Source organism: Dermacentor silvarum, chromosome 2 (assembly GCF_013339745.2).
Source record: "Dermacentor silvarum isolate Dsil-2018 chromosome 2, BIME_Dsil_1.4, whole genome shotgun sequence".
NCBI lineage: Eukaryota > Metazoa > Arthropoda > Arachnida > Ixodida > Ixodidae > Dermacentor > Dermacentor silvarum.
In genome coordinates, this window is record NC_051155.1 from 8,697,543 (window position 1) to 8,722,295 (window position 24,753).

Consider the following 24,753-nt stretch of genomic DNA (forward strand, 5'->3'; position numbering starts at 1 on the left):
CGCTTCCGAAAGACTGACGCGAGAGATTGCTAATCTTAGCATTCTCAATCTGCACTGGCATGTCAAAAAAATTATGTGCGGCTCTGCTATGGCAAGTACCATGCAGTGCTCTACCAGCGGAAATGGGGGAAGCCCAGCAAAAGTTAGACTAAGTGTGTGGTTTGCCACTACTTTACTAGGCTTTCCCCATGCTCCGCTGGTCTCTGGTGTTTGCAATAGCAGCATAGTTTTTTTTCTACCTACGCGGGAATATGTAGAATTTCACGGGCGGGTGTCAGCCCTTCGTGTTTTCGAGGCTGTTGTGGCACTGAACAGCAGGCGGACAAATTGACGGGAGACACAAAATCGCAGACATGGCCACGTTGCGACTTTTTCATTTGCTCCCTCGAGCGGCGCTGCGGGGCCGACGTTGGGCCCCTTCTTCGCTGGTGGCACACAAGGCAACATCGGAAAGCATGCCTTGTTCAATAAAGGAAATGCTACTACTAGACATGGCAACAGTTGCCAACAAATTGGGTAAATGTAAATCCAAAGTGCAGTATGATCACGGTGTAACATATACGCTCATTAGGTGGGGACACTTCTCGGCTTGCTAGCTAGACGCGATCGACCAGATAAAGTAGCAAGGGCGCGCGTCTATTGGGGCGGTGACGGCAGCGGATACCTATCGGCGGAACGACGCAACTTCAGTTAGAATGCAGGCGAGAGCGTGCGCCGACAAGGAACGTGCGCATGCCCTCTCCCCGGTGACCTACTTTCGTGCGTCACACAATCATTTCGGATTTCCCGCTAACCGCCGGTTGCTATAACAACGGGAGATTAAACCAATAAAAAGCTTTCTGTGTTGAAGTTGCGTCGTACTGCCGATAGGTATCCGTTGCCGTCACCGGGCCGATCGGCGCGCGCCTTTGCTACTTTATCTGTTCGATCGAGTCTGGCGAGTGTCCTCCCCTAAATAGTATATATATCTTACACCGTGAGTATGATGCAGTCCGGTATACAATGCTGCTATTTCTGAAAAATAATCTAACTGATGCAGGGCATGCAGATGCACAGGCGCATTAAAATACCGCAACGTCACGACAACACTGCGTCAATCAACACTTTCGTGCCCACTGCAGTACCTTAGTGACTATGACATTATTTGAGGTCACGAGCTCGATCCCAACAAGTGGCGGCCGCATTTCGACGAGGGTGCAATTCAGAAACACTCGTGTGCTTAGGAGCATGTTAAAAAGCACCAGGTGGTGAAAATTAATCCGCAGTCCCCCACTAAGGCTTGCCTCAATTGGATTGTGCTTTTGGCACATAAAGCCCCATAATTCAATTAAAGTACACCACTTGTGCCACAATGCGATGCACGATGTGAGCCAGTGACAATGTAAGCCTTCTCACAGGCAATGAACAATGGTGCACAATGCCTCAAGGAAACCGCGTATCGCTGTGCGTTTTTGCATATCACACAGACAAACACTAGTGGTGCACACATTCACGGTGACATATGACATCAACTCAACTAAACTGCACTATTTGCAGTCACCACCAATTATCGTCAATCAATGCAAACAGCACGGCAAGCTTCTCGTACATAGGTTCCTACAATGCGTGGGATCCACATGGTTATTTCTTTCTTTATTTGGCGGAATTCACCACAAGGCATATGGATTTGAGAGTGTTGACAAGCAGTCACATGAAATTCAATCATTTAACTGTCTGCGGCAGTTTCCCTTTATGGCTTCGGTATTTCTTTGCGGTGGCAGTGAGACTCAACAAATTGAAATTGCGTATAAACACACTTCGTTGTATAGACATTAAAAATACATTGTGTTTATGGACAAGTTATAAAAAGTTATCAAGAAAATCGAGAATTTCATTACAGTGGAGTGTTTTATATCAAGGTTTAACTGTATAAGAGTACGAATTGAATAGTAACAGTTCTAGTAATCTGAATAGTGAATGGAATATTTTCTATTCTGATTCTCAAATTCTAAGACTAGCAGTCAGTGGCCTTCCAAGCCTTTCAAGAGTGCACAGTCACTTTCAGTAGAAGGTACCGCAGTATTGACAGGAGCAATTGAGACAACCCTCACGAGGCACAGACAGAATGAACAGAGACAACAGCAGCTTGCATGCAGCACATGCAAAATTCAAAGCAAGCTGCCACAGGGAAGCATGTATACCACGTCAGATATGTGGTCACACTAGGCTAGTGCGAATATGAATATCAAATATAATTTCAATGAAAATTATTCGAATAATTGTAGCATTTGCATCAAACCTTGAAACAACCACCAAAGTTTACAAATCTAAAAATGAGGAGGCTGGGGTGGCTTTACTTAGAAATATGGGAACAGTTTTATTTCAGCGAACAGATTATTTTCAAAGTCTATTCAGATATTTTTATGCAAAAATGCAATTTGTTCAACATTCAATTTTCCCCTTTTTTTACGATGCCAGCAGTACAGCAAAACTGCGTACAGAATTTCGCTCAGTTGTAGCACAACCTGCTTAAAATTTCATGATGGACATGGTTGCGGAGGAATTTGGCGCAAGCTGAAAACAAGTCGCAGTGTCACAACGTACACATGTAGCACGCAACCTTGAGTGCGCTGCTCTGGCAGCATAGGCTGGATTGTGCAAATGCAATTTGGTGCTTTCTAACAACTTGTGAGCTTAGCCCGTTCCATCCAGTGAGCACACAGATGAATTGGTAGGCACGCCCACTGTAGTTGGCTGGTCGACCGCGAACCTGAACATTGCTCTTATAGCCTGTGTGCAGGGTCTCAGGCCCATTTAACGATAAGCCACTCGTACGAACACACCAGCATATCGACAATCTTCTTGTGACGCTCTGCCACTTGGCCACCAACCCAGTCAGCAGGAAATTTTTGTCGCAGCTGCACTGCCCTTTATGCTGTTATACATAACCAGCACAGCTTCACTGTTGGTCAGCAACCGAAGTTAGTTTTAAAGTTAGTCACTCGAGTTTTGTGTCCGGTCGATGCAGATCTATTTGTATGGCTTTCGGAATGCTGAGAAACCGCCTCGTGAGTGAAAGCAAGAGCACGGGACACAACGTGTAAAAGGCGCCAACTTTCTTCATGGCCACCAATCTTCAAATGCGAGCATGAATCACATCAGAAAAATTGAGCAAAACGTCGTACGGTGTCCAAAATTTCGATCACCATTATACATTAGTACAATAACTAAGGTGGCGGTTTCGCAGGAATGTTCAACTAATCAATCAGGTGCAAAGATCAGTTGGTGGGTGTAGATTACCTCGTCTTCAGCCAGTGGCGCACCAACGGGGGGGGGGGGGGGGGTGTAACCCCCCCTGAGGCCGAGTGAACCCCCCCCCCCCTTTTGTTTAATCCCTTTTCTTTCCTTGCGCCTTGGAGTACTGCAACTAAGATGTAAGACACGCAATCGTCTGCACACTCGCAAACTTGCGCAAAAAGCGCACTTTTTGACAACTTCCCGTGAAGAAATTGAAATTAGTGCTGTTTAGATGGTATTGGCAAACTAAGGCAAACTGTCAACCCCCCCCCCCCCCCCCCCCCTGGCAGAGATCCTGGGTGCGCTACTGTCTTCAGCTTGTATTGTCTGTGATCTGTGCCCATTACATGTGACTTGCTCACCAAAACCAAAGCTAGGAATAGTACATGTCTTCCAATTTATGTGTTTGTTCTGAATACTTTGAAAATTCCAATTCTGAAATGAGAACTGAAGTGAATACCCAACAAAGTATAATCACACTACGTATTACGTTCTCGGGTGCTGAATTTTCCCGGCTATGTCATTTTCGTCAGTCCCTGCATAGCTCCTATAGGATCCACTGCATTAGGAACCTCGCTGTCATATTGCAACTGTGGCAACATTCCCACATAATACGTTGTGAGCTGGCATTCCAAGCTGGCCATGTTGACTTTTGACGCGGCTTGGCCTGGCTTGACTATAGGATTAGCCACACGAAGTAGTGGGAGCATTGTGCGATAGGGCAAAGGCGGCAGAGGGCAACCGGGCAGGCTGTGCCATTATCATAACCATTATTATTGTCGGTGGTTGCACTATCCATGCTTCTCGCACATAACTTAGCTGCTTTGTACTGCTGACTCATCACACGAGCTTGCTGCGTGCACGGAGGTGTTGGTGCACGTCGTCCTACTGCCCTTCTTTCCTGCTGTGCATGCGCCGTGTGAGACACAAGGAGTCAATTCATCGTGTGCAGCATCACACCTCCAATGTGCCCAGTGGCCTGCCTTGTACGCACAGAAACTGTAGTTTGTCTATCGTGGAAGCATCAGTTGGTTTCCAACCATGGCATCAAGAAAGGGAAAAAATTTTTCGAAGCAAGAGAAGTTGAGCATTTCCCGCACAATGAATGAAAACCCAACATGGAAGATGGTTTGCATAGCAAGGAAATTGGGACTCCTGCCTTCTAACCTGAATTTCATTGTTTCAAAAAAAAAAGACATAGAAATTGAGAAAAAAGCCTGAGCCTTCAATGTCAGATGCAAGCAAACCTGGGGTTCCAAGCACATGGCAGCCAAATGAGGCCGTTTTCAAATAGTTTAAGCAAATCAGAGCTGCAGGAGTAAACCTCGACAATACCATCATGTAAAAAAAGAGTGCTGCAGATTGCCAACACGCTCAGCATTGATGATTTTTGTCGGTAGAATCAACTGCTTTAAAAAGAGGCATGGGATATGCTACCGGACGGTGAACAGAGAGGCAGCAAGCATCGACATGGCAACCGTCAACACCTGGAAAAAGGCCGTAGTGTCCATAGCCAAGGATTACAAACCCAAGGGCATTTTCGATGCCTTTTTCAAGGTGCAGCCATCTAAGATGCTGAGCGTTATAAGCGAAGCTTGCCACTAAAAAAAATACAGCAGGGAGTGTTTAAGTATGCTGCTGAACTGGAACTCTGATGGTTCAAAAATGATGAAGCCCTGGGCTACAGGAAAATTTGGGAACCCACACTGTCTGAAGAATATCAGCCACCTGACCTGCCACTACAGAAATACAGTTAAACGTCAGTGTATCGAAGTTGGTAAAATTGGCACTTTAGTTCGTTAAACTGAAATTTCGTTATATTAGAATTTTACCTTTTATGCAAATAATTACAGCCACCAACAGATTTTGCTACACGGAAGGGGCTGTAAAATTTTCCGTATTATCGGGCAATCGTAAAAGAACTGCAATCAGAAAGAAAAAACATTTTGTTGAGTTTGAGAGTCAGCGAGCAAAGATGAGGTTTCATGCCATGTCGATATCCTCACATCAACGGTACAAAGCAAAGCCTGCAAAGCTTTAGCGTCCACTCCGTTGCCGCAGCTTCTAGTGTCACCCAGAGTGGAACGACGCTATATTGAAGAGCACAGGCAGAGGAGAGCGAACGCTTCGTTTGCCTCTCACTCAAACGCGTCTCTGAAACTCAGGATTATGCGACCTCCAGTGCCTAATGCGTGGGTAAGACAGTGCCCATGAAGCCACAACAATCTCAGCTTGCCCAACCTTTGCACCTACTACAGATTAGCTCCAAGATGGGGCATGGGAGCCACATAAGCACTCAGCTGCGAGGACAGTCATGCAGCCAGGCTAGAGCAGACCCCTGCCCAGCCTCGCACTTTCCCCACCATCTTTTGCAGCTCACCCTCGGATGCTTTTTCCTCGCACCCACAGCATAGGGTGCACAATACGATCCTATCGCACGTGGACTTTATACACATGAGGGTCTTGCTACTACGCTACTCCGCTTCGGCGGCTTCCCTCTGTGGTGCGGTGCACGATTTGAGAGGGGCATTTGCAAGCAACCGTATGTATTTCAACCATTTGACAATTCACGTCTGCGGCAGTTTCTATTTATTGCCTCCATATTCCTTAGCAGCAGCAAATTTTGTTATATTGAAAAGTGTATAAACACACTTCATTATATATTTAAGTGTAAAATACATGGTGTTCTATGGACAAGAAGTTTTAAAAAGTGAAATACTGCACTACGTTATATCAAGAATATCGTTATATTGAAGTTCATTATATCAAGGTTTAATGCAACAGCGAGGCGTCGATGATGTGCTGGCTTTTTTAAAGAGGTTTTGGCGCACGCGGACTTGAAGATGGGCAGCTAGGGCAGAAGAGTTGTTCTTTTTCTGGACAATAAACTGCTCCATGCATCCAAAAGACACCACGTCTCTGGAATACATTAAGGTGGAGCATCTTCCGACCAATACGACAACCCACCTTCAGCCCTTGGATGATGGCATCATAAAAAACGTGGCACCCTTCTATTGTGAAACGGTCCCTGGCCAATGTAGAGCACGGGCGGCATTCGACAAGCAACAAAACCTAAAGTGCTGTGCATTATTTAGCAACAGCATGATGCACTATCCCTGCAGCTAGAACTGATTCGCAAAGTGGTTTGATGGGGCAGATTGCACAGCTGAAAAAGTAGATGAAGCCTTCACGGACTGCGACAAGCTCGACACAGCCATGGAAACTATTGGTGCAAATGGGATCACATACGATTACGTTTCTGTGGATGACACCACCCTCACCTCCGAGGTTTTAACCATTGACAAGATCATGGTTAGGTGTGCCGAAGCCTTGAGGAGGAGGGGGAGCAGCTGCTAGAGCCCACCTTTTTGTCGGCTGTAGCGGCACTAGATTTACTGAGGAAGTAGAAACATATTGCTCTTATCTGGCGTGGAACAATGTGGCAGACAATCCTGCTCAATTTTGCACTAACATTGCACTAACAATCCTGCACTAACATTGCAATAAAATTTAGTGCATTTCCCCACTACTGTCATTTAAAATTTTTTCTGGTTTCCCAGCTCTTATGTTTTTTTTCTCTTTTTACGGTCCTACAAGAACATATTGGCGGGGTTCTACTGTAGCACAGTAGCAAGAAGTACATTCCTAGATGCTAAAACTATTGACAACTGGCAAGACTGTTGCTATGCAATGAGAGAAGACTGCTGCGCATGTGCAAGCAGCTGGCACAAAATTCATGACCATTAAATAATGTTTAAAACTTTCCTGATTCAACATCATTTATTATTCTTAATTCGAAGTATTTGTTTACTCCTTCAAGGTGCTTTGTGTTCAAGACATTCTAGCTTCTAGTGTAATGAAAAGAGTTCATTTACAGCAATTGGAGGTAAATGAGGTTAATCATTACCATTTAACAAATCTTCTATGAAGAGGCTCACAGAACAAGCCATACAGCCACCTCTGTAATCAAAGTATGAAATTAAATATTCTTTTCATGCAGAATTGACAAAAGGCTCAATAAACTTAAGTTGTGTGTTTACAGCATAGCTGGTAAATTCCTGATTTCTCATGTTCATGCATTATTAATATTTAGGTTCATTTCTGATAATCAAACATGACTGTGCATAAGAGCAAGAAGCTATGTTTCTCAATTGTGCAAGTTTGTGTTCAGCATCTTACAATGGACAGATCTTCCAACACCTGCAGCCCAAAGAATTAAGGCAAATAAGGCTGTTGGTTTCTAGCACACTTTCTCAGACATGGTCGCTCAAATTTTTTACTGCCTGCCAATCTCACTACCTTTTCGATCATGAAAAATAAATGGCCATAGAACAAAATGGCTTTATGGTAAGTGAAGTTCAATAAATGCTGGCTTACTTGCAGGGCTCATTTTTGATGCAGAATCTGGTGAAAGTGCTTCAGTAACAAACATTTATATAAATGACTGGGTTTTAACTATTTGGGTAGCAGACTAGTAGGGCATGTCACGTGCCTGCATTTAAATGTTGCCCAGCACATTATTTAACTATGCACTGACGTCTAAAGGGTAAGCTAAGCAAAAAAAATAGGTTTGCAGGGCAGGGGACAAGCATTTCCCTTCACATCGTGGCACAGAAGCTGCTGGACCCTCGACGATGGCTTTCTGCAGTGGTCACAAAAGGAAACGCATAGGAAAACTGCAGTCATCTTGCTTCCACGCAGGCACAACGGATACGGCATACAGATAGCCATATGGGATGTAGCCGTAGCAGTGCATCTTCTCTTAGAGACACACTCAACACGGGTTGGCAGCACCCCCAATGTTTCCAAGAGGGCACCGTTGGCAGAAATGAGATACCCGGTGTTTACATTCCACACTGACTGCGACAGTGATTACGTGCTTCCTTCCTTCATGTTCCCTACTCCTTGGTGTGGAGTAGCCATCTCTCTTTGTACAACTGCAATGGCTGGAACCACACTGTGCCATGCATGGCAGTGGTCCTTGAGCTGCCATCGTGTGTTCATCACTGCCACGGTAGGGGACACGCCACGCCTGAGTCAGCTCAGAGGGGCACCGGGAGGGCAGACCCAACAACTTCTCTCGAGGGCCAGGCCACTGGCAATGTCTCAGCCACAGTGTCCCTGGGGATATCAACAGCACAAAGACCACGGTAATCAGCTTCCCTAGAGCACAGGGGCAGCTCACCAAAAACCACTCATTTCAGTGGAAAATGCACAGTCATACAAGTCACACCTGCACTGCAAATAAGTCACACGTGCAGTGGATCTGGATCCAATTTGAGCTGGGTACTGTGACAAAGGCACTTTCAATCGCTACTTTGCTCGATCTGGATCCCCTCGATCACGATCGAAGGATGACATCTTCACCACAACTTTCACTGAATATTAGGCAAATTTGTCAAATGCTTTGGCCCCACTTAGCCACACTTGGTGTGCTAGAGCTCAGCCAACTTGATTCAAGGTGTTGGACAATGTAGCAGCGATAATTGTCGATAGAAAAATTCGACCAAGAATAGGCTCATTTGTAATCGAAAGTGCCTGTGTGACCCCGATGTAACTCAACGCATGCCCTCTGACACACTGTCACACATGCACAGAGCTATACAATGCTCAAAAAATACTTAACGCGCACCAGTGCACAGTCACACAGATGATTAACTTGCATGTCTCCCTAGACAACACCAGATAAATCCTAAATTACTCCCTCAACTAAAGGAGTACCAACACAAAATTTCAAACTTGAGATGTTTGTGCTGTTCAAGTTCTCAGTATACATAGCTGACTGAGTACATGTGCTAAAAGTTACTAAGAACATATTTTGTGGGTTAAAATAGAAACCACAGAATCTCAAGACACGGACACCAACATGATGCATTCTATGGCTCTCTGTGGTGTTCCGAGGGCTGCTCACATCACCAGTCAGGATGCTCACACAAGGCACATTGAGAGAAGAAGCTGCTTCTTTGCAGGGTTTCCCGTGAGCTCGTTTTCAGCTCCTCAATCTTCCATGCGCGCTATCAGAAAGCATCAGCACCAGTTTTCATCTGGAACCAGACTGCCATTACGGGGGCATCAGTGCTTGGCCCAACTGTGTCCCTCAAAGCAGAGGGATGACATGACAGCTTTCATTCACTTGCCCATTTAGGGCCCCAAGTTGAGTGGAATGAAGAGATGCTGCTGTGCTCGCTCGGTTCATGTTGTGGCCCATGCCGCCAGGTGCCCATTGGTTCATATGGGCACAAACGTACCCCGGCCTGGCGCTCAGCTTCAGGAATAATACGCTTGAGAAAGCAGCCTGCACCCTCAAAATTCTGTCGAAACCCTCGTAAACACAGAAAAACAAGGTACTGCAGCCAGTGAGTAGCGCACCTGGCTTGGCTGTGGGAGGTGCATGGTGTGATCCCGATCGCCGGACACCCACTGGTTTAAAAGCGGGTACAAGCATCCTCCGGCCAGATGTCTGGCTTTCCGGGGGTGCCTTGCTTGGGAGAGGTTCACACAGACCACTATGCTTACTGTGTAATAAAAAAAAAAACCAAACATACATCAAAATGGAGTACGTAATTATTACCGAAATTCGAAATCAAATTTTAGCGTACTTAAGCCTGTTTATTAAACTTTGTCACTATATATACAAAGTGTGAGGAAGAAGATCGGCACTCTGAACAGCCCCGTTGCCATTGTGTGGCTCGTACCCAGTTCGCTCTCTGGCTACGCCCTACCTGCTGGTGCTGTGTTGGTCGCTGCCGCTCTACGACTCGAATAAACCCCCTTTACAATTGGTGGAAGTGCTGGGTACGTCAGGAAATCTGGAATTTCGCAACCGGACACTACAGCCTGTCTTCATTATGCCGGAAGAAGGACCACCACAACCACAACCCGCTGCCCCGGTGACTGCCTTGGTCTGCCCTGGCCCGTTATGTCAACGCGACCCACCCATCTTCAGTGGTACAGAAGAGCATGACGCAGAAGACTGGCTCGCTGACTACGACCAGGTGAGCACCCACAACAACTGGGACGACACCTAAAAGCGGAATTAAGTGTCGTTTTACTTGAGCGGTGTCGCCAGCGTGTGGCACCGAAACGACAAACGTGATCTCACGACGTGGGCGGCCTTCAAAGCTAGCGTAACGGAGGTATTCGGGCGCCCCGCCGTTCGCAAGCTTCGTGCCGAGCAACCTTTGCGTGGTCGTGCGCAACAGAGCGGGGAGATATTTACTAGTTACATAGATGTTGTCGACCTCTGTAACCGCATTGACGCCGCAATGGCTGATGCCGATACGATCAGGCATATCTTAAAAGGCATTGAAGACGACGCCTTCCAATGCTGCTTGCAAAAAACCCGGCAACAATGTCAGAACTCGTCAGTCTCTGCCAAAGCTTCGATGAACTACGCAAACAACGCATAGCCACCTGCCAATCTCTTCCACAAGCCACTTCAATGACGAGCTTGGCTGTTGCCCCGGATAACACTTCGCTTTTAGTCCAGATCAAGGAGTTCATCCGTGAAGAAGTTGCTCGTCAGCTTTCGGTAAGGCCGCTTACACACGGCCAGTCAAGTTCTCCATTGGCGCCTGCTCTACAATATGTCTGTGATAATATATTGCATGCGGGAGTGGCAAGTAAAAACATATGAAGACAGTGTGCCATGCGGTGGCGAAGAGGACACCGACTCTTGGCCAATACCCATGAGTGGGTATGTACATTAAGGTCGTCATCATCATCATCATCGACACCAATTGGTGAGCGTCGACAGTGGCGCCTCGAAAAGCGTGGCTCGAGAGAGTGTGGCCCGTGGCGTGAGCAGTGCGCGAGGTTCGGCGTTCGACGGCAGAGCGTCCTCGCTGGGCGCCCGGCCCATAGGAGCTATTGCCGCCCCATCACTAGATCTGCACCCGAATCAGGCTACCTCGTCCAGTTCTTCCGCTGGGCAACTGGTCCAGGAGGGCTGGCGGTCCTGAGCCTGGCTGATCGAGCATTCGGGTGAGCGGCTACCAGGGCTACCTCGTCCAGTTCTTCCGTTGGGCAACTGGTCCAGGAGGGCTGGCGGTCCTGAGCCTGGCTGATTGAGCATTCGGGTGAGCGGCCACCAGGGCTACCTCGTCCAGTTCTTCCGCTGGGCAACTGGTCCAGGAGGGCTGGCGGTCCTGAGCCTGGCTGATCGAGCATTCGGGTGAGCGACCACCAGGGCTACCTCGTCCAGTTCTTCCCCTGGGCAACTGGTCCAGGAGGGCTGGTGGTCCTGAGCCTGGCTGATCGAGCATTCGGGAGAGCGGCCACCAGGGCTACCTCGTCCAGTTCTTCCGTTGGGCAACTGGTCCAGGAGGCCTGGCGGTTCTTAGCCTGGCTGATCGAGCATTCGGGTGAGTGGCCACCAGGGCTACCTCGTCCAGTTCTTCCACTGGGCAACTGGTCCAGGAGGGCTGGTGGTCCTGAGCTTGGCTGATCGAGCACTCGGGTGAGCAGCCACCAGGGCTACCTCGTCCAGTTCTTCCGTTGGGCAACTGGTCCAGGAGGGCTGGCCGTCCTGAGCCTGGCTGATCGAGCATTCAGGTGAGCGGCCATCAGGGCTACCTAGTCCAGTTCTTCCGCTGGGCAACTGGTCCAGGAGGGCTGGTGGTCCTGAACCTGGCTGATCGAGCATTCGGGTGAGCGGCCACCAGGGCTACCTCGTCCAGTTCTTCCGCTGGGCAACTGGTCCAGGAGGGCTGGTGGTCCTGAGCCTGGCTGATCGAGCATTCGGGTGAGGGGCCACCAGGGCTACCTCGTCCAGTTCTTCCATTGGGAAGCTGGTCCAGGAGGGCTGGCGGTCCTGAGCCTGACTGATCGAGCATTCGGGTGAGCGGCCACCAGGGCTACGTCGTCCAGTTCTTCTGCTGGGCAACTGGCCCAGGAGGGCTGGCGGTCCTGAGCCTGGCTGATCGAGCATTCGGGTGAGCGGCCACCAGGGCTACCTCGTCCAGTTCTTCCGTTGGGCAACTGGTCCAGGAGGGCTGACGGTCCTGAGCCTGGCTGATCGAGCATTCGGGTGAGTGGCCACCAGGGCTACCTTGTCCAGTTCTTCAGCTGGGCAACTGGTCCAAGAGGGCTGGCGGTCCTGAGTCTGGCTGATCGAGCATTCAGGTGAGCGGCCACCAGGGCTACCTCGTCCAGTTCTTCCGTTGGGCAACTGGTCCAGGAGGGCTAGCGGTCCTGAGCCTAGCTGATCGAGCATTCGGGTGAGCGGCCACCAGGGCTACCTCGTCCAGTTCTTCCGCTGGGCAACTGGTCCAGGAGGGCTGGCGGTCCTGAGCCTGGCTGATCGAGCATTCGGGTGAGCGGCCACCAGGCCTACCTCGTCCAGTTCTTCCGCTGGGCAACTGGTCCAGGAGGGCTGGCGGTCCTCAGCCTGGCTGATCAAGCATTCGGGTGAGTGGCCACCAGGGCTACCTCGTCCAGTTATTCCACTGGGAAACTGGTCCAGGAAGGCTGGTGGTCCTGAGCCTGGCTGATCGAGCATTTGGGTGAGCGGCCACCAGGGCTACCTCGTCCAGTTCTTCCGCTGGGCAACTGGTCCAGGAGGGCTGGCGGTCCTGAGCCTGGCTGATCGAGCATTCGGGTGAGCGGCCGCCAGGCCTACCTCGTCTAGTTCTTCCACTGGGCAACTGGTCCAGGAGGGCTGGCGGTCCTGAGCCTGGCTGATCGAGCATTCGGGTGAGTGGCCACCAGGGCTACCTCGTCCAGTTCTTCCACTGGGCAACTGGTCCAGGAAGGCTGGCGGTCCTGAGCCTGGCTGAACGAGCGTTCGAGTGAGCGGCCACAGGGCTACCTCGCCAGCTGTGGACGTGACCCGGTGGGCTGCTGCAGTGTGCTCCGGGGCGCAAACCCCGCCGTCGGGAAACCGGGCACGCGAAGGCTCTGGTACATCGACTGTGGCACAGAGCCACCTGAGCTCCACGAGGCGGTTTGACCCTGCAGCTCGACCCTGCTGTCCAACCCTGCTGTCTGACCCTGTTGACCGACACTGCTGTCCGACACTGGTTCCGCGACGTCTCCGACACAGCGACACCTGCTTCCGCATGAACTGTAGGCAGATTACGTTTGACTGATCTATATATAGCTGCATGTTTTCTAGAATGTATTTTGGGGAACTGTTGCGTGTGTGCCATTTCAACGTATTACGTGTGTCCAATACAAGTCTGATGTGTTTTTGTGCTTCTGCGTGCTGCTTCTATCTCTTTCTGGAGTGATCCTGCACCCAATAACATCACAATGTCATCAAGGAGCAGGTAGCCGACCACGTCCCGCCTTCTTTCCATCAGGCTCCGACTGCCGCTCCCCTGACATACACCGAAGTCACTGCGAGACCTGGACTGCAGACCTAAGGTCCACTTTGCCCGCCTTTGCCCCCGCCTGTATCCCCTCCCGCCCTACCAGTGGTACAGCATGCCCGACATCAAGACCATTGGCGCACGGAAGACAACCGTCCGATTTGTTTTTATTGCGGCCGTGCTGGACACGTGGCATGTCACTGTCGCCTACTTGCACCGAACGTCTCCAACAATGTGCGTCCATATGCGCCACGTTTCCAACAACGCCGCAATTATTCGGACACCTATGAATCTCCTCCTGCCGCTGAGACCGCCTTCTCCGCTCGCCGTTGCTCCGTTGGCGGAGCCCTCTGCGCCAGGAAAACTAAATATCGCAGTTCAGGAGGCAAGAACTGCGGTGTCAGCAAAATGTATAAGGCCTCACAGTTCACAGAAAAACGTTATTGAAGTCGCAATAGGAAGAATATTGACACTAGCCCTTGTCGACACCGGCGCTGCACTTTCAGCGATAGATGCCCGTATTTGCCGCAAAATTGGAAAGGTGACGCCACCGCTTTCTGGATTATCCCTTCGGATCGCCAACGCGCAGCACGTCGAGCCATCCGGTGCGTGCACCACTCGTGTCGTCATTCAGGAGGTTCTCTATGTCATCGAATTCATCGTGTTATCGAATGTTATCGAATTCATTGTGAAAGCCTTGGGAGAGCAGAGCCACTGGCTTCACCTTCAATCTTTGGCACAACAGACGACTCCGCTTATCTTTCCGCACTCGAAGAATCGCTTCCTCAGTCACTGCCACGTTCATTTACACCGTCTATTGCCAGTGACCTCACGACGACGCAGCGAGCCGAACTTCTTCACTTGCTCCAAGGCTTCTCTTGCTCTTTTGACTGTCAATCAACGTCACTCGGCCGCACAACTGTTTCGCACACTATCGACACCGGAAGCCATGCACCCATTTGGCAGCGTCCGTGCGGAGTATTGGTGAGCAAAAGACGCGTTATCGATGACCAGGTGAACGATATGCTCAAACGCGGTGTCATCCAGCCTTCTAGTAGTCCCTGGGCATCACCAGTCGTCCTAGTTAAGAAAAAAGATGGCACCATACGATTTTGCGATGATTATCGAAGGCTTAACAAGATTACTCGAAAGGATGTATACCCGTTGCCACATATAGATGACGCACTGGACTGTTTACAAGGAGCGGAGTTTTTTTCCTCCTTAGATCTCCGCTCTAGCTACTGGCAGGTGCCCATGGCTGACGCTGACTGTCCAAAAACCGCGTTTGTAACACCAGATGGCTTGTACGAATTCACTGTAATACCGTTTGGTCTCTGCAACGCACCCGCCACATTTGAACGCATGATGGACGGCATCCTGCACAGCCTGAAGTGGCATACTTGTCTGTGCTACCTCGATGACATTGTCGTCTTTTCCCCAGATTTTCTGACCCATCTTCGCCGTTTACATCAAGTTTTGACCTGCCTCCGGAATGCTGGTCTCCAGCTTAACTTGAAGTGCCTATTTGCAGCTAGAAAACTGACTATACTAGGCCACATTGTCTCTAAAGAAGGCATTCTTCCCGTCCCTGCTAAACTTCGTGCCGTATCCGAATTCCCTAAGCCCACTAACTTGACTACGCAGCTTCATTGGACTATGCTCCTATTTTCGACGATTCGTTCGCAACTTCGCTAATGTGATCGCACCCCACAACCAACTTCTCCAAGGCAACACTGAACTTTCTTATTGGTCGGAAGCCTCTGAGGATGCGTTTACGACTCTTCGCCACCTACTTACGTCTCCGCCAATCTTGTGCCATTTTGACCCAAGTGTACCTGCAGAACTCCACACTGACGCCAGTGGTGTAGGCCTTGGTGCCATGCTCGCACAATGTAAAAACACTAATGCCGAATACGTGGTCGCTTATGCCAGTCGTGCCCTTAAAAAACCTGAGGCCAATTACACAGTAACAGAAAAAGAGTGCCAGGCCATCGTATGGGCACTTCAAAAATTTTGCCCATATCTTTACGGTCGACCCTTTGACACGGATCATCACGCTCTTTGCTGGTTATCTAGCCTCAAAGATCAGTCGGGTCGCCTTGCTCGGTGGGCCTCCACCTCCAAGAATATGATATCCTTGTCGTCTATCGCTCTGGACGCAGACACTCTGACGCCGATGCCCTCTCGCACTTCCCAGTTACTTCAGACGCCAGTACTTCTACCGAAAGTCATGATATCTCACCCTTTGACATCATGGACATGGCCTCGGAGCAACGAAAAGACCCATGGATCGTCATGATATTCGATATTTTGTCCAACCCTCTGGTGGCTTCGGCAACTCGAGCGTTACTCCAACAGGCCCAGCATTTCGCCATCCGCGACGGACTTTTATACCGCTGCAACTACGTACCACAATGACGGCTGCACATGGCTGTTAGTCGTGCCCCGCCAGCTTCGAAACGATTTATGTTCCGCTTTTTACTCCGACCCCCAGTGTGGTCACAGCGGAGTGTCGAAGACCTATACACGGCTTCGCCTACGCTACTATTGACGCGGGATGTACACCTTCATCCGCAAATACGTACGCTCCTGCATTGCCTGCCAGCGACACAAATTTGTCTCACATCTCTCCACCACACCTCTCCAGTCACTTCCCTGCCCACTCACCCATTTGACCGTGTCGGCATTGATTTATACGGGCCTCTTCCATCTACTGGCGCTGGCAACCGATGGATTGTTGTCGCCATAGATCATTTGACACGATATGCTGAAACAGCCGCCTTACCTGCCACATCAGCAAAAGACGTCGCCTCGTTTATTCTACAGAACTTTGTTCTCCGCCATGGCGCACCTCGTGAAGTGCTGAGCGATCAGGGTCGCGTATTCCTCTCGGACGTGCTACAGTCACTCCTATAAGAATGCCAAATTATTCAGCGCACAACTACCGCTTATCACCCCACAGACGAATGGCTTAACAGAACGATTCAACAGAACTCTTGGTGACATGCTATGAATGTAGGTGGCGTCGGACCACTCCAACTGGGGTCTTGTACTTCCCTCCGTCACATACGCATAGAACACTGCCTCCCAAGCTACCACCGGATTCTCTCCATTCTTTCTGCTTTACGGCCGCCAGCCCTCCAGCACCATTGATACGGTTTCTCCCGTACCGGCGGGACCCTGCCAACTGCTCACCTGTTGCTACGGTCGCTCAGCACACCGAGAAATGCCAACAACTTGCCCGTTCGTTGACGTCTGCTCAACAGTGTCGCCAAAAACAGCGTCCTGACCTCAAACCACCTCCTCACCGTTTCGCCATCGACTCCCTCGTGTGGCTTTGGGTCCCGCCTGTTGCTGCCCCTGGCCTTTCGTCGAAGCTCCTTCCGAAGAACCACGGGCCCTACCGCGTGGTTGCGGAAACATCGCCCGTTAATTACATTGTTGAACCCGTGTCGCCATCTTCCGATCTCCGTCGTCGCGGGTGAGAGACTGTACACATTGGCCGGCTCAAGCCATACTACAATCCGCTGAACTCTCCGTAGGTCCCCCCCCCCAAGGATGGCTACTCTTCCATACCAGGGGGTGATTGTGAGGAAGAAGATCAGCACGCTGAACAGCCCCGTTGCCATCGTGTGGCTCGTACCCAGTTCGCTCTCTGGCTATGCCCTACCTGCTGGTGCTGCGTTTGTGGCTGTCGCTCTACGACCCAAATAAACCCCCTTTAGAAAAGTAACGGTAGGAAGAAGCGCACTGGTCCAAACACCCTTCGTGATTGACGTCAGCTGTTGGCCAATATCCGCCATGTATAGGAAAGCGCTTTACTATGAAATAAGGCATCCAGAAAAAAATGAGGAACATGGCTTCTGTTGAAAAGAGAGCGGTTGAGAGATAGGTGACTTCGAACTCCGCTTGCACGATCCATGCACCACGCACAACTGCAAAATTTGACTGAGATGGTCACAGCAGCATAGGCTATCCATGAACTGTGCTTTTTCACCAAGCCTGATGGTTGGTTCAGGGCACCTTTAAATATTTGTGGCACCTTGAGAATGTGAGGCTTCGTACCGTAATTATGGAGTCACCAGCTATATAGGAATGAAAAAAATTTAGAATATAAAATTTTTGCAGCAGTACTCCTTTAAACTTTTTCAACTAATGTGCACATATCAAAGCAAGAATTACTTCCATGGTAGTATTTCATGGCAGTACTAGGTGGTGGCAGCAAAGTGGTGGTCCACCGACGGAACTCTTTATTCAGAACACACTCCTTCAGACAAGTCTAAAACATTTAGCATGTTGCAGTCCTCTACAATGTTCTGAAAACTTTCCAGGCATCGTATTTATAATGCCACTAATCAACTAGCATCACACCATTTCATCAGAGCTTGCACAATGGTTGAACTTGTGTCGAGAATGCAGGAGTGAATAAGTTAACTCATGCTTAACTGCCTCCTGCACTGTCACAGCGAGCTCAAAAGTTCTGCACTCCTTCAACTTGAGTAGAAAGTGCAGCAAAATATAGCAAGCAACCTTGTCGCTGTGGTCACCCACCTGGCTGCTAGCTGGGTCCACGTTCCTCGAGGCGCTGCAGCCGCTCTGACATCAGCTTGCGGGCGTAGTCGTACAGCTGCACATCTAAGTGGTTCAGCCTGCAACCCAAAATGCCCATGTTATAAACCTGAGTGTGCCACACTTACACAAATGCAGTACGAGCCTTTTTTTCTTCCTATTTGCCCTGAGATCTTTGAGTGGTGCCCTCTCGCATGTGACATCAATGGGGGGACTCGCTACGTGAAGGCAACTTGAAGCTGTCGGCCGTCCTGCTGTGCTCGAGTTTTTGAAAAGCGAGTTTGCAGGTTTTTCGACCAGAATGTGCGGAATTTTCTAGCACGCCACTCCCTGCGAAATCTAGCCAAGTAGTCGTCACGACGCTCAGTGTGGATTGCTCCTGGTGACGTCTGCTAGTCATCAGTGTGTATGCGTGCGTGTACGGCGTTGGCTTCTGGCCATTGCAGTTTCGTTTTCATGGCGCACTCATAACGACTTGTCGGCCCTTTTTTGACAACTGCGCGATTGGGCCTTCAGCTACGGTGCCTGTGCTGTAATAGTGTGTTCGTTCAGTGCATGCTGCGTGTTCGGCCGCCAACTCCGTTTGCCACAGACATTCAGATTTTGTTGCTGCCCAACGCGTTAAGCATATCACGAAAGAAGCTTCATGCCACTCTCAAGAAACTAAGTTGTCACTGCGGTACGTTAATGCATGCATTGCTCAAGTGGCATTGCAGCAAAATGTGGTCTGGAACGTCTGATACAAGGGCGGACAAAATTAGTGAGCAAAATAAAATTACGCAGTCTTGTGCTGCAGTACTGACCTTCGCATAATTCTTAATTCAAATGAATTACTTCGACCGTGACACAGCTCGCCCCTCAATGTTAGTCGACTCAGCGTAACCCTTTGCTTCCTTGCTCCTGCCATGGGTAGCGTACACATTCCCCAGGCTAGATTCGTCCAACGATGACAAAAATAGGTGACAACCTTTTCTCACATCACTGTTTTCAATATATTTTGCTCTGTAAGCGGGTCATACCTATTCAAAACTAAAAGAAGAAAATTGATAAGTTTAGCTTTGCTGGAAGCCCTGTACCGAATCAGTTGCCGGAGCGCTAAACACACAACGAAAAGGAAGGAGGAGGGGAGGTGGGTGCAGATGTATAAAAGCAAAATGTTCACAGGCTTTTCTGCGTTAATTTAACATAATATTTTTATTATTACGCTGATAAAATAATATTTTCCGAGTGGTTCCCGGTAGACAAAAAGTGCGTTGAACAGAAATAGCATTATGCTAACCTCATCATCATAATCAGCCTATATTTACGTCCACTGCAGGACGAAGGCCTCTCCCTGCGATCTCCAATTATGCCTGTCTTACGCTAGCTGATTCCAACTTGCACCTGCAAATTTCCTAACTTCATCACCCCACCTGTTTTCTGCCGACATAGAACATCATTTTTTTTTCTACATTTTAAAGTGGTAGTGCGATTTATTTGCGAGAAAACAGTACAAAGCACCCCTGACAATTGGGAATGATAGCGCGTGGTGCCCCACTTATGTTCAAGGTAAACTGCTTCTCAGTAAAATAATGAGACGTTTGTTGTCAGAAAAAGTTTTATGTTTACAACCCCAAGTTACTGGAATCACGAGCGAAATGTGAAATTAGCATTCAACTACAATACCGCTTTGTCAACGAAAAATTTTGCGCATGAGCCCTGCGATCGTGCTTCATCTTCAAAGCTGCGTAGGCTCTCATTTAATGACTCGGTGCGATGTTTTATGACTGAGTCACGAGATTGTGTCCCTGCCCACGAGAGATTATATGAAACATAAAGATATATGTAAGAAATAAATTCCGATATTCTACGAGCCAACCCCACCACATGAATATCAGGCACGTAGTGCAGCACTCGGAATTAATTTTGACCACCTGGGGTTCTTTAGCGAGCACCTAAATCTAAGTAGACACGAGCTTGTTTGCAATTCACCCCCATTTAAATGCGGCCGCCACGGAAGAGGCTGAATCAGCGACCTCGACCTAAGCAGCACAACGCCAGAGCCACTGGCCGATCAGATCGGGCGGGTACATGGAAGATACACTTAATGTGCAAGGTTTGTTGTCCTCATAATGCTGGCACTAATAAAACTAACACTTGGAAAAACTACAGATGGCAATTGGAGAGTGTCGTGCTACGCGAGCACGCAGTCAGAGCGCGAGCAAACACATGAAAATAAAGCTATTCTAGCCAGAGCGTAGCAGACGACAAAGGCGAATCCTCCATCTGACGTCATGGGAGCGCGTTCGCAGCGCTGCCATCGGTAGCGCACGAGGCCAATAGAAGCTTTATAACACTGCCGCATGGGCACTGCCATCTTTTACCATGTGACCATGCAGAGGTCACGTGCAGAAGGTGACCATCCAAAGAACCAATGAAGGTCCTCCTGGCCTCCCTCTCACTACAGCTGACAACAGCAAATGCAGAAAAGCACTGTATTCACTTTTCCAATTCATTATTATTCACCAGTGATGTAAAACTTTCTAGCAAAGCACAAACGAAATGTTACTGCTGGTAATAATTCATGCCATTAGTGCCTTTTTTTGCACTGATGGCAGTAAGTCACTTGAGTGTGTGCATCTTCTGATGTAGCGAGTGCACATACGTTTAAAGCAAAGTTTTGTGAACTGATACAATCAGTTCTTGTGCAGCTCTCAAAAATAGGTCCACATTTGGCAGCATCATTGGTTTACGAGCACCTGCCTCTAACGAAAGTAATTGCAAGAAAGAGATAAACATCAGTTTTCGTGACGCTCATAACTAAACAAAAACATGCAACAAGGCCAAATCTAAAGCTCGCAAAACACAGGTACAAGTAACTTGAGAAAACCAGTGAAAAAAATTGAGACGCAAACACGAAGGAAAGAAAAGACACCACAACGCTGGACTCGCAACTGACATATATTTAAAAAAACAGACCAACCCTGAAACATCAAACTACTGATGCATGCACAATTGGTGCAGATGCTCGCAGCTTGAACATGAAAAGAGCCCAGAGGAGAAGAAAGGTACTGAGGAAGCACTGCTCGCTGAGCCAGTTGGTTCGTATTGTAACTTGAGAAAGCCAGCGAAAAAAGTTGAGATGTGTGAGTGCCATCGCCTACACTACGTGCCGAGCTCGGTACTTCTCCTTCTGCATCAAGTCGGGTTGTCTCCTCAAGACATCGTGTCGTCGTTTGGTCCAGTGGAACCTTGTGCAGGCCACTGGAGAAGAATATGCAACATTTTGAAATCAGAATGCTGGAGGCAGGTGAGACACCTTTAAGACTGGCTTAGAATCTTTTGCATGGAAGGAAAGAATCCTGTGATTGGACAGTGCAGGCTTCAAGAACAATGACGACACACTGCACCGCTAACTGAATGGTATTGGCATGAAGTCAGACAGCAAATTCCCGCAAGAAGCAAGATGAAATCGTCAGGCAGCTCAGCCACATACTTAGCTGGAGCCTCTGTACCCCCCGGACAATGAGCGCACCTTGGGAAAAGGCCCAAAGCACAGCATTGAGCCGACTTTGCAGAAGCATGACTTGTTGGCCAATGGGTGCAGAGTTGCTGACAGGGTGTATGAGCACCCTGTCAGCAAGAAGTTGAACGAGTTAAACCTGGTGAATCTTGCAACAGCAGTGAAGAAAAATGATGCAATAGAAGAAAGTGTTTTTCGGCGCAAAGACACAAAGTGAACTGCACGCTCAGAGCGATAGTAACCGAAGATAGCTCATGGCAGAAGGTACTCAGGCAATACCTACAGAGAAAACACAACTTCCTGGACACACATGACCCGTTCGAAACTTGTGGCTCTCAGGACTTGGTTGCAGTTTTACAAAAACAACTACCGGAGGCAACCAGTGCTGTATCAATTGACATTGAAGACCTATTCTGTGCCCCACGAGGAATTGTTCCTTTGCATTCGAGAACTGATTGTTGAAACAGGTGCCGTCAAATTTCATAATGAGTGTGGTGTCAGCGCCAAAGCGTTTCTTGAGTTGCTGACTATGTATTTATCGTCGACCATAGTTCAATTTCGAAACCACCACTTTATCCAGAAACAAGAAATTTGTATTGGCTCCTCTGTGGCCCCTGTGTTATGCAAGATATTTCTAAGTTTGATAAAATGCTAATGGAGGTCACAACTAACAACGATAGAGTGCTTCGCCCGTTCCGACATGTAGACAATTCTGTTTTTCATGTTAAGGTTGCTGCCCTCTGACTGTTTGGAAGCTGCAATGGAAGACGTTTTAATTTACATCAAAGGGTGTTCTGACACTATGACTCTTACCTCTGAACTTCCTTAAAAAAAAGTATTAGGTTGTTAGATATAACACTGTTTTGAGACGACAGCCATGTTTGCCAGATTTACTCACCTAGAACTGAGTAGGCTTTACTACCATTTCAATCAAACCAGTCTGAGTCGTTAAAGAGAAGTATAGCCACCTTATGTTTCCGGAGTGCGCTACAGAACAGCTGTGGTCACGTCATCCAGGAAAGCCTTGAATGTCAAGTTCAGAGGCTAACTGCCGCGGGTTTACCTGCACAAGTGCTTAAGTGGGTAGCTAAAAGCCCACGCGTAAAGCTTAAAAGACAAAACAAAGGTGACCAAAAATGCGACAAAAACAAAGAAATAAGAAAAGTTCATGCGATGCTTTATATTCATTAAGTGTCGCACAATATCAAAAAAGTTTCTGGACGACATGGTATACAGTTAGTGTTTTCCGCTCCGTGTAAACTGTCAGAGGACTGTGCACGTGCATTGAAAATGCTGGAAATAAGAGGCCTGCAAAACTAAGCATATGAACAAATACGTTAAGTGAGCGACGCATGTTATCTATAATATCCCGTTAAAGGACAGCATCACTTGTTGGCAGCATTATATTTGGACAATGAATATTACGTTGAATGAGTTCTTGCATCGAATAAGCTCAACAAATCAGAACGCACGAAATCCGTGTACTGACCACTAAGCTGAGTGTGGTCATATTTGATGCATTGTAACCTGTTCGATACTCAAATTATGCAATGTTTTTTTTTTACGCACAGTGGTAGACAACGTCCTTGACTTCAACCAGTGATTATCGAAAAATGAAAAATGGCCTTTTTCAAAAAACTGATGTTTTTGGGAAACCGCTTATGTTTCAGTGCAATTTTTGAATATAATGGTGCTTGACAAAGCAATGAAAATTATTTCTAAACAATGTGAAAACTTAAAAGTCCATGCGCACCGAGTTTTATTATCCTCACTTTAATTAGTCTAGAGCAATAAATTCCTCAATTACAGGTATTTTGGTCCGTTTACCATGTTTGTGATATTCTTTTTCAAAATTCCTCCCATATCTAACTGTAATAGAATACTCATAAGGTAGCATTTCACTTGTTTGTGAGAAAAAAATATAGTGATCGAGAAGTGTACCATTGTTTCTCTATGTGCGCTCGAAGTTCAGAAATCACAAAATTGTCGAAAAAGTGTTTTTGGCGGCCGAAATTTGTGTTTTTTTTTTCAGGTAAACCAAATTTTTTTTTTCCACAAAACTATGTTCAGAATCATTGTTCTGGGCCCAAAGCCCGTGCCTAAAGTAAATTTCATCAAAATCTGGAACGGTGACCAGGACCACATGTTATTTGAATTTGCCCAGGGGATGCCTTTAAATCATCATCCTTAACATCACATCGTGCCCCTTGTCACGTGAAATAAGATGCACACCACGTAGCGTCGATATGCGCAAACTTTGCACTGCAGTTGTCTTGCATTCCACCAGGTGTCACCACTTGAAGCAGCAGTCGCATAGGTACAAGGGAGATGTCTTGAGGAAGAACATTAACCCTTTAACCGTTTTGGACGAGTACAGCTTGTCTATGCCGAACTGTCCCAAAACCGTTTTGCCGTCCACTGGAGATATCTCCTTCTGAGTGTTTTGAATGAGAGATGCTCGTTTGCGGGCAAATTGGTGTGTTGCTCTGCAGATGACAGCACTAGGCAGGTAATTTCTTTTCTTTTTTTTTTTTCAACCACCATATGCCATTTCATTGGGGGGGCAACTTGTGTTTTAACGAATGGCATCCGGTGGGGGCGACACGTGTGTTGCTGGTTCATTGTCGTGGAAAAGAAGCCTTTTGCCGTCGTCCAGCTCTTCGTACATTAATGATTGAGACACCGAAGTTTACTTCATTTCTGGAAGCGAAAGCAATAGCGATGACTTCGAAATTAGCAGTTCATCAGATGAAGAACACTGCTCAAAAGACACTATTGGGAGTCTGCGTCATTGGCGGCGCATTGATATGAATGAGATCCCCACGAAGCCTCCTCAGTTCCCGTTTCTTGGCATCCCCAGTATGGCATTCAATATAACATCGCCTGATGACTTGATAAAACTGTCCGAACTGTGCTATTGCTTGGTTTTTTATGGTTGATTACCAGCAAGTAGCTGGTCTCCTTTATCATGAACAATAATAAACCTTATTATGGTAATTTGACTTTGTACGTGTTTGATTTTTTTTCCAATATTGAAAACTTGCTTTTCAGAAGGAAAATATTCAATATCAAATTTTTAAAGAATAACCAGTTTGG

At 48.0% G+C, this 24,753-nt stretch overlaps 2 protein-coding genes across 3 annotated transcripts in view; both read right to left on the minus strand.

The window, feature by feature from the left end:
- Window positions 1–1,611: 1,611 nt before the first annotated feature.
- LOC119441304 (heparan-sulfate 6-O-sulfotransferase 1) overlaps window positions 1,612–24,753 on the minus strand; it is a 63,416-nt gene continuing 40,274 nt past the window's right edge. The window contains exons 4-5 of the mRNA XM_037705926.2: window positions 18,138–18,235; window positions 1,612–8,397 (exon numbers count right to left, since the gene is read on the minus strand). Coding sequence (XP_037561854.1) covers window positions 18,145–18,235 — 91 coding nt within the window. The 3' untranslated portion in view covers window positions 1,612–8,397; window positions 18,138–18,144. The remainder of the gene's footprint in view (window positions 8,398–18,137; window positions 18,236–24,753) is intronic.
- On the minus strand, window positions 10,874–14,070 carry LOC125942891 (uncharacterized). Of its 2 annotated transcripts, XM_049661145.1 has the most exons (3): window positions 12,991–14,070; window positions 11,905–11,945; window positions 10,874–11,429 (listed from the first exon to the last, which is right to left on the minus strand). In XM_049661145.1, the coding sequence occupies exons 1-3, from the start codon at window positions 13,379–13,381 to the stop codon at window positions 11,277–11,279; spliced, it is 585 nt and encodes a 194-aa protein (XP_049517102.1). In that variant the 5' UTR covers window positions 13,382–14,070; the 3' UTR covers window positions 10,874–11,276. The 2 variants fall into 2 exon arrangements, with proteins under 2 accessions (XP_049517102.1, XP_049517101.1); XM_049661144.1 differs by lacking the exon at window positions 11,905–11,945 and having other exon boundaries at window positions 10,874–11,470.

What these genes read in the sequence shown, in the direction of transcription:
- LOC125942891 (XM_049661144.1), bottom strand. Translation starts at nt 13,381, where the DNA reads ATGCAGCTATATATAGATCAGTCAAACGTAATCTGCCTACAGTTCATG. An exon ending in CAGTGGAAGAACTGGACGAG is followed by an intron (nt 11,471 to 12,990) that starts GTAGCCCTGGTG and finishes GAACTGGACGAG; the next exon opens with GTAGCCCTGGTGGTCGCTCA.